This window comes from Protopterus annectens, chromosome 4.part0 (genome assembly GCF_019279795.1).
Source record: "Protopterus annectens isolate FY-2018-M chromosome 4.part0, PAN1.0, whole genome shotgun sequence".
Lineage (NCBI taxonomy): Eukaryota > Metazoa > Chordata > Ceratodontiformes > Protopteridae > Protopterus > Protopterus annectens.
In genome coordinates, this window is record NC_056733.1 from 167,903,525 (window position 1) to 167,924,718 (window position 21,194).

The window sequence follows — 21,194 nt, forward strand, 5'->3', positions numbered from 1 at the left end:
AAAGCAGTGATTTTAATTCTTGCTTTACTTTGGTTGTATGATGGACATCTGGAGAGAGACGATAATCCATAACTACAATTACAGCTAGGACAAAGATAATGTCATGAAGTTGGCATGTAAAGATTCATGCAGCTCTGCTTACTGCGTTCTAATAATGTAAAGGTTGCTACTGCTAGGGTAATCATGAAATATTTCATACACTAAGTCACACATTAAACACAGTTGTCTGTTTAGGAGTGAGGTCAGTATTTTAGAACCTAGAAGATACCCTGTGTCTCCTGTCTTCAAATATTGGAAAGGTCATCCTTGTGGTGACAGCTAATGCTATGGGAATGTTTGACAGATCACAACAAAGTTTTATTAACTATAGCAAATGAGATTTTATCTGCTATCATGAAAATACATATTTTGCCTCCTCTCCTGCTGACTGGGCCAGATTCATTAATGCATACATAAAGTGTACACAAAGTGTACAGGATTTGTATTCAAGAACATCACTGCCACATTTTTGGCTTTCTAGTAACTCAGAAAGATTACACTAAGTGCACATGTAGTCTACACTTTGTGGTAACCTTTATGAATCCCCTTCAGTATTTAAGGCTGCAAGAAAATCTGCAGGAAAACTGAAATTAGGAAGAAGGTGGGACTTATACTTGTGTTGTCTGTTCATTCAGAATGGTGTACACTTAGTGTAGGTGATAATGAATCAAAGGATCTGCCTATTCTCCACTGCTTCCTTGTATACCTGTGACTACTTGTAGTGGTAGATCCAGAACAGATATGAATGGGAAAAATTCAATGCTAAATGAATGCAAAAAATAGCAAATGCTGATATATTGAACTTCAAAGTCCAAAAGGTGAAAAATGCGAAGAAATGGATCAGCAAATTGTTTCCCAGGGAAACAATTCACTGATCCAAAAAAAAGAGTATACAGTCAAAATTCACCCCCCATGTGCCCTCCACACCTCACAACTTAAATATACCAACTCTGAGATCGCACCACAGTGGAGAAAACATCAAAGCCTGGAGAACAGCCCAGTGAATTTTTTCCCTGGGAAAAATTTGCTGATCCATTCCTTCGCTGTTTTCAGCTTTCGGACTTTGAAGTTCAATATATCAGAGTTCACTATTTTTAGCTTTCACTGATGTGATATAGACCCTCATTTGTGAATGTCAATATACTTCATGTAAGATGCTTGTGTTACAGATGTATTAGAACTGTATTTCATATTGTACAGATGTGCTCAAGAGATATTTTGTAAAGTACTGAGCAGAAATGTATATGCACTATTACAACTGTTTAAATGTATATATTTAAACAGGGGAAACTGGAACACAAGAGGTTAAACAGCTGAAAATTTAAGTTACTTTATGACCATGTAATAAAAGGATGTTATCTTTCAGTTTCAGTGCAACAGGAGACATAATGTCTGTGCTAGAGAAGTTTTTGTATTGTCTTTCAATGTGGAGGAATGTAAATTATTTTACAACTTCCACCATTTGCCAAAAGATCTGAGGTCTATGTATTTTCACAGATAGATGCTAAATGTTACCAGCTGCCTCAATGGTTGTTTTTGAGCCTGGGAACTGAAGTCAGATGACAAGAAATGATGTCATTATGCAAGTATCCCAGAACTAATATTTGAGATATTAATTTAAGAACTCTCTGAGAGAGACTGAGCATTCTGTATTTTGTCTTTTACCTAACAAGAAGATCCACTCACCACATCTTGTTGCTCTATAAGTAAGTTAACTAGGGTATAATAATTCTCTTAAATTCAGTTAGGAATATAGTAAAATATAGTTTAGATGTTTTATTTACTTGAGACTGTCCTACATTGTTATTTTAAATATGTCCGGTGATTTTGAACTCTGATGCAACTATGATTATATACTATTTTCTTGTTCTTTTATTATTTATTATTAATTATATTTAAAACTTTCATTGTGGCTGATATTTGTGAGACATATTTAAGTTCTGAGGGTACTTGCATATTTATCTGGTGACACTGTGGGACCATTCCTAATAGCCTTGCTCTTCATCAAACTACCATTTGTATTAACAGTAACATTACACAGGAAGATTGGACACCCTTTGTTAACTGCAACCGCAATATTGACACTGATTTATCAAGCCGATATTGCACTACTGCACTATCGTGTTTTCATTACTGGGCCAGAGGTGGGGTGTCACAGACTCCAACAAATTATAGTGGCCTTCCGTGCAAACCTCTAAGGTCTGACTTTGAAGAAAATGAAGGAAAACTTACACATTGTCCTCAGCCCTACATAAGCTATAGCAACCTTCTGAGCACACCTCTAATCAGGATCAGTTTTAGACTAGGTAAGATCCAGGACAAAGGTTAGAGATGACACCCTCCACTAGGCTTGTGTCAAAATCCACTTTTACAGCTGAGTGCGTGGAGTTCAACAATTTCCCAGAAGCTCTGAGATGATCTATGATGCATTTCTTACCTTATTTTTGAAAGATAATTACTTGTTAACAGTTTTTACTGCTAGTCAGAGAAATTAGATATGTGCCCCCAGTACTACATCTTTGTCCACAGATACAATCTGTGGTACTATTCACATGCACACACACCAACATTATTTCTGAAAAAAACAGGTCTAGCATAAGATGCAGACACAGACACACACTTTGCCACACAGATATACACACACACACACACACACACACACACACACACACACACACACACACACACACAGTCACACTGCATGCTTAGTTCCAGGCAAATTGTTGGAACACCAGTTCACCTTTGGCACATCTTTTGGGTGCTGGTAGAAACCAGGGCACCTGGATAAAACCCACATAAAAGTAGGAAACATGCAATCTCCACCCAAAAGGAGCTGTAGCCAATAACCTAACCAGAGGAACAGTGCTGAGAGATGGCAATGCTACTTATTGTGCTACTGTGCCAATGACTGTTTGCTTATGCAAAGATCTCCAAAAACAGACATTTTTCATGTACAATGTTGAAAGATATGAAGTCTGAAACTCAAATGCTAGTTAATATTTAGTGACTGACACCCTCAATGATTTACCAGAAAACCACAAACTGTACAATGAGGATATTAAAATACAAAACAAAAATCAGTGAAAATCTAAAAAAATCAGGAATATCTGGGAGCTCTGATTATATTTTGAAACCATTTTACTCAAACAACAGTTACAGTAGAAGAAATCCAACTTGGTTCACACAAATACACATTAGTCCTGCAAAGACATAGATTATGTAAACAACAGCAAGCTATTTTCACTCACAGATGATCTTCCCCCGCAAGCAGTTATATGCACTTTGTTGAATGTGTATTTTAGATGTGGTCTCACCTTCGATAACCACATCGCCACAACAGTCAGGAAATCCTTCTATGTGACATACCTCATTCCTAAGGGCTTTTCATCCGGAAAAAAGAAGGTCATTGTCACACTGTACTCATCCCTCATTAGACCCATTATAGAATACAATGCCCTGTTTGGTATGTACCTCTCAAGACATCTGCAACAACTGGAAAGGCCACAGAAATATCTCACTAAAAGAATCACAGGCCTAAAGCAGATGCCCTATGCTGGCCATCTAAAAAAACTCCACCTATACTCTGTCGCATATCATCTTCTCAGAGGCGATCTCTTCTTAACATACAAGGCCATGTCAAACCCAGAGCTGTTGGACATGCTACACTTAAAGAAATCCCAATCCCTCAGAGACACATGCTCCATGGATCTAAACTTTGTCATCAAAATGAACAAAACATGCTGGAGGGATAGGTTCCTGACCCAGAGACTCCCCAGACTCTAGAATAGACTGCCCATACATGTCCAGCAGAACGCCTCTTTGGCCCTCTTCAAAAGGAACCTTGATGATTGGATGGGAGATAGGAAATTCACCCCGAGGAGCACATCAGTCGCCCTGCTAGACAGGGGTCCAGGGAAGTAAATACTGTGGGAAGAAATAGCCAGGGAATTGTTACGGCTAGGCTTGTATAGGCCCTAGGGCCGAGAGCCTAGTACCAACCTATGAACCTATGTAACTGCGATAAAACCTAATGGTTACATTAGTATTTTTCCATCTCACACAAACAGTAGTCACAGCTTGTACTCCAGTTTGCTTCCCCAAATGCACATTAGTTCTAGAAATCCAATAACAGACCATATAACCATTACCTAACCACAGTATGTAGTTTGACCCTGCCAAGATACAAATAATAGTAATAATAATGGCTACATTAATCTATTTTTATCACAAACAAGCAGTAGTCACAGCTTGTATTCTAGTATTCTAGTTTACATCACTGAAATATGCATTAGTTCCGTAAAGCCAGAATTACAGTAGCAAACAATAGGACCAATCATTTCATCCACAGCCCCATATCCACTGCCTACCCATAATACCTTGTTTAACCCTGCCAGGATGAAAACAATAATGGCTACATTAATACATTTTTGTTTTATAGAAACTGCAGTTACAGCTTATATTCCAGCTTGCTTCAGCCAAATGCACATTAGTTCTGCAAAGTCAGATTTAAAACAGCAAAGCAGCAGGAACAATCCAATCATTTCCTGCACAGGCAGTTCTGGTACCTACTGCTTACCATACTTTTCAACTGTCCAGACTTTTGCACACTATCACTGATTTTCCCTCATGTTTTTGCCCTGTCCTCATAAAATGTTTGATTTTCTGGTAAATTGCTGAGGATTAGTCAGGAATGGCAGACATTAGACTTTCATACTTCTAATTGTTCAGAAAATGCATGATATTCTACTAGCGTTTTAAGTGAATTAGAATAATATTTAAAAAAGTGTCCCTGATTTTGGCCCTTTGCTCCTCTACTGTTTGCTTTGTCCAGAATTCTTGAGCGAAGAAGTTCAAATATATGCTGCCTAACCATATTACCTTATTTGACCTGCCAGGATTAACAAAGAAACCTAAATTACTTGCTGCAAAGCACACCATGAACACCAACACTTTAACTGATTCACTCTCATTTTTTTCCATAGTGCTATTTTGTTAAACTTTGATCTCCCACATACACTGTATAGTCTTGCAGCTTTAGGCTACAGGCTACACAGTGAACCACTTTTGGCATTATGGTAATGTTCTGAATTTTAGTCTCGATTTGGTACTAATGAACCACCGCGGCAGGGCTATCCACCCAGCAGTGTAAACCTTGGTTCGAGATGATTGTCACTGCTAAAGTGACACCCCGACCCCATGTGCAAAGTGGGAAAAGGGGTTGAGAATGGATGAGGATGGATTTGGCTAAAGCTTTAATGGTATGCTGCAGAGAAATCAAGCATAAAAAATTGTCATTCACCATAACACCAAAAGCGATATATTTGAAAGATGAGCAGCCAGCTGCTGATATTGTTCCCCCCCCCCTCCAGTAAGTCATCCACTGTTTAAGCTCATCCTATAACAGCAAAGTGGCCTAATAGTAAGATCTCAGCCTTTCAGTGCCCAGTTCTGGGGTTCAGACATAATCTCCAAATTCTGCCTGTATAAAGCTTGCATGTAAACCCTGTTGCTGATTGGGCATTGTTTTACATATTCTGTGTTCCTCTTACATCCTAAAAATCATGCTGCTTGATAGGTACACAGAATTGTCCATGTATGTTTGCATTTATCTTTGATTGTTGAGGCCTAATTTATGACTTAAATGGGATTTCATTATTTAAACAGGTCTAGAAAGAAGCAGTTAATAAATCCATTGTTTTATGCTGAAGATTATGTGGACTTACACTACATCTTTTTTTATAGATACACACATGCAGACACATATATTAAGCTTTTTTTTCTCTGTTATAAATCAGGTTGGTATGTGTAGCAGTTAGCAGTGCCTTGTATAGTAACAAATGCCCAGACATTAAAATTTCCCTATAAAGTTAGGATTAAGTCCAAAACCTGTTAAACAGTGTGGCATTGTGCAGAATTAAGTTTAGAGCAGCTAGTTTGAGCCTGAATTTGTCCATTAATAGATTTAAAAGAAAAAGTCATGGACATTCAGAATTGCCATTTAGCTGAAACACCTGATGTCCTTAAAGAGTAATTTGCATATATTCCATGTTGCATCTAATACAAGAGGTTTAAGGAATCACACAGAGGAAAGTCTAGCATTGCTAGATTTTTCTTTTAGTGTTTTTTAACCAATTGTTTTTTCTGTGTGACCTTTTTACTCATTGTTTTAGTTTGTTAGTTGGGATATTTTGGAGTCTCCCAAAGGTTTATGGATATCAGTTGGGTACGACAACCATGTATTTCCAAATGTTAGCCAACCATTCCACTTATGCTTTGCTGATGATGCCATAAGAAGGCAGAAACATGCATGCCCACAGCTAGTGGAGTTTGTCTTTATTAGCTTGAATTGGTCCATTAATAGACTTAAAAAGTCATGGACATTTAGAATTTCCATTTAGCTGAAACACCTGATGTCCTTAAAGAGTAATTTGTATATATCCCATGTCACTTCTAATACAAGAGGTTTAAGGAATCACACAGTGGAAAATCTAGCTTTTCTAGATGTTTCTTTTAACATCTTGAAAGGATATAATACAAACAAATGACTGTCACTAAAAGTGATTACCTAAAATATAGTACCAAAAAATACATTATAATGCTCTTTGGGAAACTGTCAACTCAAATTAATTGCTGTATTGATAAAGCACACCTACGGATTAACCCAGACGTAAGGGATCTGGGAACATATGTAGACAGCAATCTGTCCTTTGACCAACGTGTATCTAAGATAGTAAGAAAATCATTATAAACAAATAGTTTCCATGGTGTCCCTCAAAGTCTCACAAACCCTGGGTCCAAAATCATTCCATGTCACCCAACTTATAGGTCATGGTATGACATCCAGTTCCATGGAAGTTATAGTACCACACTGCTCATCCCTTATCAGACCCATCATTGAGTTCAGTGCCCCTTTTGGTAGGTACCTAACCAGACACTTGCCACGGTTGGATCACCAACAAAGAGAGAATTCAAGGCATGAATACCCTCTCCACTGATTTCCTAAGGGCTCTGTCTCTATTTTGCTTCCTACAGACTGTTGAGAGAGGATATTTGCCTGACTTACCAGGCTTTCTCAGACCCAGCCATGATGGATATGTTGCAAATGCACAAAACAAACATCACAAATACTAGATCCAGCAATGGGAACTTCACTTATGACATAAATAGTACCTGCTGAAAAGACAGATAAGTGTCCCAAAGGATCCCCACACTATGGAATAGGCTCCCTATTCATGTAAAAAAAGAGAGTTCATCCCTGACCATATTCAAATGAAACCTTGACAATTGTATGGGAAATTGTAAATTTACCCCCAGTCTGGACCCCATGTCCCTTATGAACTGAGGCTATTAATAAGAAAAGTATTATCCTAACTATCCTCCCCCCTACAAATCCCTTCATTGCCTCCCAACTAACATGCCCCCCCATACAGATGCCCATGATACTCAGGATCCAAATGGGTTTGAGGTGTGTGGCTAGACTTGTAAGGGCTCTAGTAGTCATTAGCCTAGTAACAACCAATTAACCTATAAATAAATACATATATGTGTGTGTGTGTGTGTGTGTGTGTGTGTGTGTGTGTGTGTGTGTGTGTGTGTGTGTGCGCGTGTGCGTGTGTGTGTGTTTATATATATAAATATTATAGACATAGATATGTATATCTTATTTATCTATATCTATCTATCTATCTATCTATCTATCTATCTATCTATCTATCTATATTTCTTTTCTTGTTGTCTGGAATGTTTATACATATATCTTCCTATTTCCCACTCTCCCAAATAATCAACTTTATACTTAATCAGTTTAATCTTTCTAGATATATTTTAAGTCAGTACCCATTTGGATTGTATGCATTATCCTAGTATTTCTTCAGTAAGATTTATTTGTAAGCAATGAGTTTTGTTTTCAGTGAATTCCTATTACTCCCTGAATGTTTTATATACTTGTGTATACCTAATTCTTGTATTCTGCCATTTGGTCCAGGTCGTAGTTCAAATAAGGTCCTCCGGATCAGTCCTGCTATTTAGTTAATAAATAACTAAATAAATATATAAATATGCTGGTATAATACAAATTGTTTATACAGCTCTTCTTACTAACATGAATTTATTTTCTTGGCTGCATTACCTTTTCTATATCTACTTCAGACGTCCCATCTTAAAAGGGTCACCCTTGATCAGCACATCCACCTATTTACCAAATTCATTTACACCAGAAGGCTGTGGGTTCTGTTCCCATAGCAACTACTTTTATTAATCTTTCCAGTACTGACTCTGCAGTGTTGTATAAGCAGGTGCTGCACTCCTGAGTGTGCTGCTGTGTTGGTGGTACTAAGGTGAATGTAAAAGATCCCATTGCACTTATCAAAAATAGAATGGCAGAAAGTTTCCTGGTGCCCTTGCCAAATTTTTCCAATTCAGTATAAAAAACACCTTGGGTCACCACTGAAAAGAGTACACTAGCCTAATGGTATTAACAGCATCAACAAAAACTAAATAAGTTAAATCTATATATATATATATATATATATATATATATATATATATATGTGTGTGTGTGTGTGTGTGTGCACGTGTGTATGTGTGCATATGCATTTGTGTGTGTAGTGTTTGTATTCTGTCAGAGTTCAAGTTATTAATCACTGAAAAAGATACTTACAAAACGTGATGAGTTGTCATTTCTCACAGTTTTAGCATTCCCAAAAGCTTCTAGTAAAGGGTTGGCTTGAATAATTTGATCTTCCAGAGTTCCCTAAAGGGTAATATCACATTAAAATAAATGAATATCATTTTGCAGTGGGAATTTCAAAATACATACCACTAAAGCCAATATTATTTACCTTCATCTTTTGTTCTTTCTCTTCTTTCTTCTCACCCATGGCTGCGATTGTTGCAAAATATTGGATGACACGTTTCGTGTTCACAGTCTTTCCAGCACCAGATTCTCCCCTACAAATAAAAAACAGCTTTATGGAATCACAGGTCTCTACAGCCTAAAAGTATGGAATTCAATATACTCACGTAATTAAGATTGACTGGTTTTCATGATCTGTAAAAAGGAAAAATACATTAATTAGTGAATGTGAAAGTCATGGCAATGTATAATTCTAAAATGCTACAATATATAAACTTTCAGAATGACTGAAAGAATAACATTTGCAGTTCATATTTTTTATCTGAATTTGTCTGAATGGACTTACTAACTCATGTTCTCTAATCACTCAGTAATAATCCCATGCATACTTCTGTCCTTATTAAAGAATTGTGTTTCTCCTGTTTTAACTGCATTTACCTTCTCTTTCTCCTTCTCTGAGTTTGTGGCATGTCCTTACATTTTTAACCCGTGTTCATGCCTTAATCAATGTACAGCTCCACATTCTGTTTCATGACCTATTCATGACTCTCCACATAGGGATTCTGGGTAAACAGCATACAGACATTTTGTTTTAACATCAGCATGTGCCGCATCTTTTATGGCACAAGCAATTCATTCTGTGCTGTAGCTGATTATCTGGCACATGGGGTGAAGCCCAGTCTGTGACCCAGGTGACCTAGGATCAATTAGTGACCCAGGTACTGGAAAAGCCAGTAGAAGAGAGTGGGAGTGGCAACTGCAAACCACCCATCATTTGAGGAGGAAAGCAGCCTGACCCACTGTATGACTGACATCCAGGCGAGATGGATGTCTCTCAGGTGTGTGACAGTGGGCCAGATTCTAAAAGACTTGCTCTTGGGGTAAGTGACTTACTCCAGTGTAAGACCTGTCTATAGAACAGGAGCAAAAGGTCTAATAAAAATGAATTTATAGTCATACTTAAATATTCTACCAATACATTTAACCCTATATTAACTCAGAATGTGGCAATGCTAGGCACACTGCAGGTGCTGAAAAGAGCACTGCTGATTAATATCAAATACTAAAGCAATACTGATTTCATGAACTTTAATTATATCCTGACTTAGGATTGGAGGCCATACCTGCCAAGGTATATGAAAAGTCTAAGCATTTGGAGAAATTGAACCTGACACCCATCATACATCACATGTCCTGATAAATCTCCACCTGGCTCCTTCCATTTACAGATATCCCTTTGTTGTCCTTTCTTTTTCATCACTCATGTATAATACTACTCTACTTGTTCCATTCTCCTCCATGATTCATAAGTGTGTTGCCACTTCAGTACATCCATGTCATCTTTGTTCTTCTCCTGAACTCATAAATGAGCTAGCCACATTTTTCCCACATATATCCAGGGTAAACATTTGAAAGGTTAGGACCCACTAAACCAAGCCCCCAAATACAGAGACTGAGTGGCCAAAAAATGGACTTACATATACCAAGTGCAAGACAGCCATTTCTTGGAATATTCCCTTTTCTGTGAGGTAAGGCAATCTTGGAGTTGTTAAATATAAGTTCAGGGGAGGGGGGCTTGTCCCCTCCCCCCTGCAAAAATGGAGTTTAAAGGAGAAGATCAACTTTCGAGAAACACTCTTCTCTGGAATTTTCTATCTCTTTTTTTTTTTTTGTTCTGTTAGCAGTCGGCTTTACGAGTGCTTTCATTTAACAGGGAGCCATATCCAGTGTGTGTTTTCCTAGTACATTAAATGCTCCTCTTTCTCATCAGCATACACGTAGCTTTGATTCTCTCTTCCAATGTGTTTATGCAATACTTGTAGCTTTTCCATCCCCACTGTACTCTTGCCCTGAACTATCACGTTGGAACATACCATCTTCTCTGCCTATTGGCAACTCTCCTTGGTATGACTGTAGTCACTTCTACTAGTCACTCCAGTGATCCTATAATGAAGTCCTACATACTTTTCTACATATTGTTCTCCTAAAAATAGTTGACTATTTCTAAGAGGTGATGGCAGAGCCCTCATAAGACAAAGGAAATTACTGTCCCAGATAGTTGGGATGGAGGGAAAGACAGGAAGGATCCCACCATAGCAGCAAAGTCTGAAATAAAGCTTGTCTTGAGCTTTCACACTGCTGCTTAGTTTAACATAACAGTACCATCTGTTTTAGAACAACTAAAGATAATTTACTTCTCAGACTAATTACGAAGCAAAAAAGAAAACATATTTCTGAGTACTTAATAAATACATTGTATTGCGCTTCCTGAGAGATCCTAGCACAGTGATATCCACAGTTAGTAAAGCAGGAAGATTCCAATGTGTTCCAAGGAAAGCATTTCCAATGCTGGGTTTTAAGAAAGCATAGAAAGATGTAAAATTCTCAGTTCAGCTGGCCTGCAGGTGTAGAGGTAAGCCATTCTCCCCACCTCACTGGTGAACTGGAAATTAATAGTTTATCTGAATATTTGAGCTGGATATTTTGGGGTCAGCAGGGTGGGATGAACCTGTGCTGCCAGCAGCCAGGTGTCCAATGCCATAGCATGAGATGGAACAGCAGAAGAAGGGTCAAGTGTCATACTATAAACAAGATACATACTCTGAAGAGCACATCATACAGGGAGCTGTTTGTGCAAGCACATTGTCAGTCGTTCCCCCATACTCATGTGCCCCAAGGGATAAAGGGCTAATAACTAGAAAATATTTGAATCCCACATATAACGGTTGCTGAATTTCACCATTTGTGGCTCTCAGCTCTCTTCAACCTCAGGGTCATTTCTCCCCAGAGAGGGAAGGAAGAACCACCTGTTGAAAAGAAATATCAGGTTAAGTTGTAATTATAGTGGTAAGTAAAGAATTATGATAGCCTCAAATCAATGGAGCAGGATAGAAAAAGTTATAAAAAAAATTAATAACTAGATAAGTTATGGACTATCTTTAAAGAAGTAAAACCTACAGTAAAAAATCTTCTATGACTTCTTAATGCTCTGTATCCCGAGATGAGCATAGTTTATGAAATATGTGTCATTTAAAAACTTAATTTGTTTCACAAAATAATCCAGAGAGGGTTAAAAAGCAATCTCGTATTTTAAAACAGCAAGTCTTCAGTGATATACTGATAACAAATGAAATACTGGAATAAAAAGTCACTTTAATGAACTGAAATTACCAGTTAGCATGTATTGATATGCATTGTCAGAGATGGAGAAGATATGTGGAGGGGCTTCTTGACGCTTCTTTCCTCTGTAGCCGGCAACCACCTCTGGGTTGTACACTGGCAGTAACTTGTAGGGGTTTACAGTGACACAGAAAAGACCAGAGTAAGTCTGCAAATTGAAGAAAGAAAGAAAAGTAGCTGATATTCTTAGAAGACTAGGAAAGCACAGCAAAGGAAAGTATTATAAATGAAATGAAGCAGTGTATGTCTGCAACCTAAAAAACGAGACATTCATTTAGATTTCATTCTTCCTGACATCAGACTGGACTGTCTCATTATTTATTAACTGTGTCTTTAAGGCTTTATAAGTTGCTGTGTCTTATTAATATGTTATAGCCCTGATGTGTAGGAAAGTTACACTTCTTGGTCTCTCTAGGTTGCTTTATAATATAGAACTGCACAAGTCAGGTAATACAATTTTGTGTACATTTCCACATCTGCTGCATTAGCTCTTTAGTAAGAACATCATTCTATTTTCTGCAGATACATGAATTATATATTCAAGTACAAAAAAAGAAGTGCAGTACCTGTTAGTAACAATACTAAGTCAGCTAAGGTAGAGTGTTACCAGAACACATTAGACAGATATACAAGAAACACTGCTAATGTGTACTCCTTTTTGATGGAAAATTATAAATTAAAAAAAGCAAGCTAATACTTTGGAAAGTTAATGTGCACCTATCTTGAAGAACTGCATGTGTGTGGGGGGAGATCTTGACAAGAGCAATATAATTAAGTTGATCCTTTTGGAATGGAGGTGGACAAATGACACCTGCTCATAGAAAATGGGGGATGTGTTTAAAATACCTGCAGGTGTAGGAACATATGGGAAAGTATGACTGAGAAGGTAATTATAGTGGTGGGAGGAGTATAACCAAAACTTGTGAGGTCAAAGATTATGAAATATCATTATTCCTTCTACACCAGTGGGCCATAATAGGGCTATGGTCATACAAAGTGATGTCTTGCCCTTTTTTAATTACAGCAATGTAATGCAGATGAAAACCAGCTGTGCTACTTTTCTGATGATACTAGCACTGGCATGTGATTTCAGTGCCTTAAGTCATAAAGTAATAGTTGATTTTCCTATTCATTAATGCAATGCATTAATGCAACTTCTTGTTAAGTAACCTGCTGTCATTCTTGCCTTTAAATTCTGTTGGGGATCACACTACAAGCATCATCTATAAGAACCTATACTTTGAGCTTTGTATTGTTTCTTTTTCTTTTGGTTATGAGGGATGTATCTGTTGTGTCCTCCTCCACTCAGTTTGTGGACATTTGAGGGGAATAGTCGGGTATTTGTGTATCCTGATAGACCATGAATTAGCAGGCCCTCTAACTGAGACATCAGTTGCATGGGAGTAGAAGAGACCCAGAGTGCCACAACTTCTGTTTACAACAGCTTCATTTGCTTGGGTAAGTGAACTTACTCCCTCTACCTGTTGGATTATTTTTTATTTATTTTACTTATTAATTTATTTTGAGGCCATGTTACTGCAATGAATTGTGCTTACTAGAAGTGGCCTCTGAGCCCACAGGTAGGAATGCTCCCAACCTACCCACATCCCAATTTGCCCCCTGTTCTCCTTTGCTTCCAGCCTCACATAAAGCCAGATGTTCAATACTCCCTGCCTATATGCCTTCCCCAAAACTCTTCACCTAGGAAAGGTAAGTAGACATACTCTTTGTCATTCCTTGACAACCCTTTGCCAGCCCCAACAGGTGTCAAAGCCAATAATCAAGCTCTAGTTGTCTGTGTTATACTCTGGGCTTTATCCCCCTGGCTCACTGGATCTGGCTATACTTTCATCTTTGTCAGGTCAGCTTAAACAGTTCTATCTTAGTATCCACTACTTCTTATTTATCTATTGGTAACTTATGTTTTAAAGGCTGGAGAAAATGTACAGGACACTGACTAAAGCTGTGCAATGCAGCTATGTAGATGTGTATAATCTACATCTATCTGTATATGAATAGACACACACACACACACACACACACACACACACACACACACACACACACACACACACACACGCACATGGTTTACTACTGAAGTTTTGAATGTGGCACATTGAAAACTGCAACCACTATGATGAGATGTTCAAATATTGGGAATACTGAGGACCAGAAAGCCAAAGCATGTCAAACAATCTCCACAACTGCATGGACATAGGAACAGGTGCTAACATGGGTCCGGAAGGGTGGGGGAGGGGTGAGTCTGGGTGTTTGATTATATGGTATTTGGCATATGAATGCGACAAATTTGAAACTTCAGTAATAAACCTATACACACATATGTATGTGTGTTTACATGCTATATATGTGTATATATATATATATATATATATATATATATATATATATATATATATATATATATATGTGTGTGTGTGTGTGTGTGTGTGTGTGTGTGTGTGTGTGTGTGTGTGTGTGTGTGTGTGTGTGTGCGCATGCACGCACGTGCATGTGTATATATGTGTATGCGCATCTACGTGTATGTGTGTGTGTATGTATATATATATATATATATATATATATATATATATATATATATATATATATATATATATATATATATATATATATACATATACATGCATTGGATGTGTTTCTCTTTTGTCTTTCGTTTTGCTCCACCAGTTCATAATGGCGTATCTCTAAACTTCCAATATGTCACTTTAGATTATAACAAAAGGGGTATAAACCTGCCTAATGCAGCAGTTACTTAAGATTATGCAATGCCTGCAAACTTGTTAAAAACTGTGCTGCTATCAGAAAATGATGTTATAGTTAATGAAAAGTAAATATGGAATGCAAGTCATTTCTACTGATACGAAATTTGTCTAAGTAAACTGTGGTATAATTATTACTCACATAGATCATCCAGGCAGCATAACGTTCTTTGAGGTTATAGAGGACAGCAGCTTCATGCAGGTGAGTCATCAAGGACATGTCTTCAATTTTATCGAACTTGGGGGGATTTCTTAGGAAAACCTGATCATCCTTCACTGTAACTATCTAAAAGAGGAAACATAGAAGCTCCTTAACTTATTGTCTAGGTCAGATCATCTTTCTTTCTTTCTTTCAATTTGCACATGCTTCCCATGGTGCATTGCACCTTTTGGATATATGCAGCTGTGATTTTCAGTGCAATCAAAACCAGCAAAACAAAACAAAAAAAAAGATGTTCTCACCTGCCCATTCTCTAGTCTGACAGAGGCCTTGCCACCTTCTTTAGTGACCAGAGTGCCTTTTACAAAATGTTCTTTGGGATCTGCTACAAAAACAGCAGTTTTGGCATCAAATGGCATATTCTGTGCCTCAATCCTTTCTTTTTCACTTTTGCGCAGATAGGGGGCTGCAGCCCCAAAAACTGACATTTCTGCATCACTGTCCATTGCTGCAGTTTCTCTGAAAAAAAAAAAAGGTTTAAAAATTAAAACCACATCTAATAATATTCTGCTGCATTAGAACAAAGACAAATGGCATCATGCGAAATGTAAGTCGACTGTACTCCATAACATATACAAAAAGTAACTACTAGAAAACAGAAAAAGTGCATGTGCTGTATTCTGCACATTTCTGCTAAGAATTTAGAAGCATTAAGACATTTTTAAGTAAATTAACAAAATGCGTGTTTCTAAGTTGATTTTATTTCTTTCTCTCTCTGTCCACTGCTCTGTTAGAAATTGCTGATAACAAAACAATTATTTACAGAGCAGTTCAAAATCTGTTTCAGATTTAGATGCCCACAGCCTGCTATTGTGAAAACTGTAAAATGATAAGGCAGGTATCATGACAAGGAAATATATTTCTTGATGTTGATTCACAGAATAGCACCAGTAAAATATGGAATATGACACCACAATAATGAAAGTACAAAACTTATGCATATGGCAATGGGCTCCCCAGCAGCACCTTCTTATGCTAATATAGTTTTGACTGATTGGGAATCCACTGTTTTGGCCGAATTGGCCATCAAATATAAAGTACTTTTTTGTTAGATTTGTAGAGGATTTGTTTTTTATTTTAGAAGGGACGAATTCTACTATCAAAGAAATTGTTGCTGATATGAATTCTATGTCAGGGTATTTGAAATTTACCATAGGAACAAGTGGGCATATTGTGAATTTTTGGACGTAACCTTAAGATGGGATTTAGAAATGAAATTATTTCACAGCAGAATCCATAGGAAAGAGACCTTTACTAATGGTTATCTGCACAATAAAAGTAATCACCCCCCTTTATGAAAAAGAACATTCCCAAGGGACAATATATCCATGCTAGTCGGATGACGACAGATGACACCAAGGTGTTAGAAGAATTTCAGATTATTACTAACATGTTCTTAGATAGGGGCTATGATAGAGAGTTTTTTAATTTGTTACAGAAAGAGATTTTTGGTAAAAAATTGTCCCTCTATCCACCTATTTTAAGATTCAATTTGGTACTAAATAATAAGATGACTAACAATAAATCCAAAGTTACTTTGGATTTGGATATGACGGTTGATAGTCAAGTTATTAAGGGCATAGTGCAAAGAAATTGGAAATTTTTAGAGGGTAATAGTGATATAATCAAGGCCGTTGGAATGAGACCCAATTTTGTTTATAATAATCAAGTAAATATCAAAAAATTATTAGAAAATGATAAGTCTACAAGAATTATTAATAGAATTAATACCCATAAGAAGGGCATGTATAAATGTGGAACCTGTAGGTATTGTAGATACCTTATGGAGGGTCCATATATAGCTTTAGATCATATAGATCAGATTTTTAAAGTGCCTGGGTATGCTAATTGCAAAACAGAAGGGTTGTTTATATCAGAATATGTAGTGGGTGTGAGGCCTACTATGTAGGAATGACTACGCGTGCCCTAAAGGATCGCAGAAGAGAACATCTTTATGATATTAAAACAAAGAATAGTAATAGCACCCTATTTAAGCATACTTTGGAGTGTAGTAAATACAAAAAAATTCCTGTTCTCTATATTGGAAATAGGGAACAGAGATTTGAGAGGGGGTGACTTTAAAAATTTTTTAGAACAGAAAGAAATTTATTGGCAAATAACCTTAGATGCTGATAATAAACCAGGCTTAAATGATTTGGTTAATATAAAATGTTTTTTTAAAATACAGGGCCTTGAAAATAAGGAAACATTGAATTTTTTATATGTATTTTTATATGCTCAGTTTATACATTTTATATATGTTCATTTATTTTTTTGTAATATCTGAAAGTTTTTTTCCTATAATGTGTTTTAATTAAGGTGTATACAATTATAATTGTTTGATTGATTTTTGGCACCAAATTTAGGGTATTTAAGGGGTAATTGTTTTGTGTTTTTGGTAAGATTTGTTTCTGAGGAAGTCAGATTCTGACAAAAGCGGTAATAAATTTGTACGCTAATTTTGTTGTGCTACGTGTTTTCTTGTCCATTGGAACATCCCTGCTGTTTTTCGCAATGTTGACAGGGTGACTACTGGTCTGAAGTTGGACTAGTCAGCAGAAGGTCCTCCTTTATGAAGAGGAAGTATGTATGCCTTCTTCCAAATGGCTGGGACATGGGATTCTAGAGTGGATCTGTTTATAATAAAGATATTAGAAATGACAGAGCTTCAGCTGTGATTTTTAGGAATTCAGGAAGAAGAATATCTGCAGCAGGTAGTGACAGGTCTGAGTAAGAAGTGAACTTTCATTGAGTTTGTTGATGGGGGGGGGTGTTGGTTTGACGGAGGGGTTGTTTTTAATAAGTGAGGCTACAGCTTAAAGGAAGCATTTGTTAAAGGTATTAGTGACTGTTGATGAAGTGTCTTCTGGGGAGGGCGTGGGCTGTTGACTTTGCCCTAGATTCATTAGATTTTAGACCAATGAACAGAATTTTTTATGATAATTTTGGTGTGCCCGCTGTAAGTTAAAATAGTGGAGTTTTTTGTCAAGCATTGTACAGTTTTTGGTTTTATTTCTTATCTGTCTGTAGAGTAGAAGTTTTTCCTGGGATTTGTTGGCATGCCACAGTTTCCAGTCCTTGTTTCTAAACGCCATTAGTTATCTACTGTTTTTAGAGAGCCAAATTGCTGGATTAAGTTTAACTCTTTTTCTCCTGATAGGAGCATGTTTATTCAGTATATTGGTAAAGGTTTTGTTAAATTTAACCGTGGCCTCATCTAAAGGAAGAGTTTTTTAACATATTCTAATTGTATTATTTGAGAGTAGAGATGAAACTTTCTACATTAAAATTGGATAGGTTATACACATTCTTGTATGCATGATGTTTTACTGGATTGCATACAAGTCTGTTCACAAAACTAGGCAGGCAGTCACTTAGGTTACCAGATAGTGTGCCACAGTTAGAGATATTATTGGGTTTAGGTGAGAAAATCCAGTCTGCAGTAGAGGTCTTAGAGGAGGGCTTATTATACCTTGTTAGTGTACTAATGAGCTGACAGAAACCATACAGGTTAATACAGGTAGTGGGGGTATCAGAAACAGTTTGGGCCATTCTATGTTCAGGTCCCCAAGGATGATGGTTTCTTGGGGTATATTGGTAGGTGCCCAGGATAGTATGTCCTCTGTTGAGTGAGAAGTGAGCTTCCATGCAGTTTGTGGATGCTGATGTTATTGTCAGGGGGAATATATAAGACTATGACACATATGGTCTTATTAGAGTTTAGTTTGTATAAGGCAATAAGAATCGCTGCACTACTGAATGAATGATTTTTTTTATGATAAAATGATACATTCAGGTGTTTTGGGTATAACATAGCTACCCCACCTGCTTTTTTAGATATAGGGTTTTCTTGAAGGATATTATATCCTGGAGGGAAGATTAGATTTCATTGTCTTTGACTTCAGGTTATAGTCTGTTTTCTGTGATATTGAGGATGCCTGGGTTGTAATGAGATATGAAAGTATGCAGTTCAGTTACTTTATTACAGATGCTTCTCATGTTAATGTTTATAAATTTTAGACTTGTTTACCAGAATTGCAGTAGTTAAGTGTTACAGTATCAAAGGTTGTGTGGGCCATTATGGTAGAAGCTATTGTGGTTTGACCTGGGTTGGGATGAATGTCGTTGTGTATTTGAAGACTAGGTAGGGATAGCCAGAATAGGCTTTGCCACTTGATTTTAAATTTATTCTTTGTGTCTAATATATGGGTTGGATTACTTAATTTTGCATATGTTTGTTTGACAAGATGGATGTGAGATGGGTTGTAAAGGTTGTGGACTACACTGAATGAAATCTGGGAGTAATTCCCTTTGGCTGAGAATTGGGCATAAGACCAGTGTTGTGTATGATAGTTGGTTATGTGTTTAAAAAAGGGAAGGAAGTGAATTGTCATACTTTGAATAGCTAATTATTACATGAGTGTTCAGTTAGCGAAAATATAAACAGGATTCTGTTAGAAGGCTGGATAAGTTTTACTGGTTGTAGATTGGGTAAAGTGGGAGGGGTTGTAAAGTTACAATGCAGAAAGAATCCACCTGAAAGAAAGAAAAATGGTAGGAAGTGGTTAATGGGTATGTGAAGGAGGAGCAAAAGTGTGGATTGCAAACTATTTTGTGTTTGGTGTTAATGTGGTGGTTGCAGATTATCTTAGAATAAGTGTACAGAATTCGAGTGTGGTTGGTAATCAGGGGTAGGGTAGCGAAGTAGCTTGAGCCAAAAATGTAGTGAGGGTGAATGGAGTGGGCTCAACCAATCAGGTACTTTAATGGAATGCAGTTACTTCCCCACATATGGTTTCATCAAAAACAATCAATTAGATAGTAGAATGCTTATAGCTACAAAGACAAGGTCTTTGAACACTAAATACTTGAGGTAAGTCACAGCATTTAATTTCATTGTTATGGACTTTATTTCTTTTTTTCTATGGTAATTTTACACTTCTAGAGTAAAATATGCTAAAGTATTACCTTAAGCAGTACAAGGCCCTTGCGTGGGGGTAGTCTGGTGTTGGTGGTGCCCTTCCAGCAGATTCAACACTACAGTACAGAACACACTGATGCATAAGTGGGGAAAATCAATTGTTTTAGCTCTACCAAACACAGGGGAATTTGGGTTTCTGAAATAATTAATCTGTTTCTGGAAACAAAGTAATAGGATCATAGGATCATAGGAGGTTACTAGGCTAACAGCCCCAGGGTCCTTTCAAGCCTATCCAAGTTCAATCCATGTTCCCTAGGGTGTCTGGTTGAAGCAGACAGTAAAATCAGCACTTATTGTCCCTGTCCAAGAGGGACATAGGTGGAACCCCAGGGATGAATTTCTGGTTATCTATCCAATTGTCCAAATTATGCTTAAAAAGGGCCAACGAGGGGCTTTGTTTAACATGAATAGGAAGCTTGTTCCAAAGGTGGGGTAACCTCTGTGAGGCAAATCTGTCTCTCCAGTAAGTTCTGTTGATGTCATATACCAGGTTAAGGTCCTCTGAGTGAGTGATCCATGTGCCATTTGACTTGTGAATGAGCAGCATTATTAAAGCTGGGTCAGCGCTTGCTCTATATGTAAGCACAGGTCACCTCTGAGTAGTCTGTATGACACAGAGTAAAGTGACAGTGGTTTCAGTCTGTCCACATGAGACAGATCTTAAAGACTGAAGAGCCTGAATTTTTTTTGTAAGGAACCTTTGTGTTCTCTCCAATTGTTAAAGGTGTTGGGAGAGGAGCATACCAAAGGGAGCATTGTACTCTGTTACTGGCCTGATGAGGGAAGAGTACAGGGGGTTATGAACTCTTTTTTCTGGAGGCAATGCCCTTACTTATGAGATGAGCAATATAAAATGCCCTTCTTACCACTGTGGTGATCAAAGTTAAGGTTGCTGTTGACCTGTTTGCCCAATCTATCACCACTGACTGTGTGCTTAGAGTATTGCTACTGACATGCATTACATGAGTAACCTGTGATGATTTTTTAGTCATTTCTCATTTGGTTACAAATAACTTAACAAATAATGACCACATAAGAAAACAACATGGTTGCCTGAATGGGAGTTACTTTGCTTCTAAATTTTCAACTCACAGAACCATGGCATGTCCCTCATAATACAGAAGTAAGTGCCTTCCTACTTAC

At 37.3% G+C, this 21,194-nt stretch overlaps 1 protein-coding gene across 3 annotated transcripts in view; it reads right to left on the minus strand.

Annotated features, from left to right (window-relative positions):
* LOC122799227 (myosin heavy chain, skeletal muscle, adult-like) overlaps positions 1–21,194 on the minus strand; it is a 446,467-nt gene that overhangs the window by 235,638 nt on the left and 189,635 nt on the right. For all 3 annotated transcript variants that reach the window (XM_044068147.1, XM_044068148.1, XM_044068149.1), the window contains 6 exons: positions 15,313–15,529; positions 14,993–15,136; positions 12,065–12,221; positions 9,061–9,088; positions 8,880–8,988; positions 8,699–8,791 (listed from right to left, as the gene is read on the minus strand). In XM_044068147.1, the coding sequence (XP_043924082.1) occupies positions 8,699–8,791; positions 8,880–8,988; positions 9,061–9,088; positions 12,065–12,221; positions 14,993–15,136; positions 15,313–15,516 (735 nt within the window). In that variant the 5' untranslated portion in view covers positions 15,517–15,529. The remainder of the gene's footprint in view (positions 1–8,698; positions 8,792–8,879; positions 8,989–9,060; positions 9,089–12,064; positions 12,222–14,992; positions 15,137–15,312; positions 15,530–21,194) is intronic.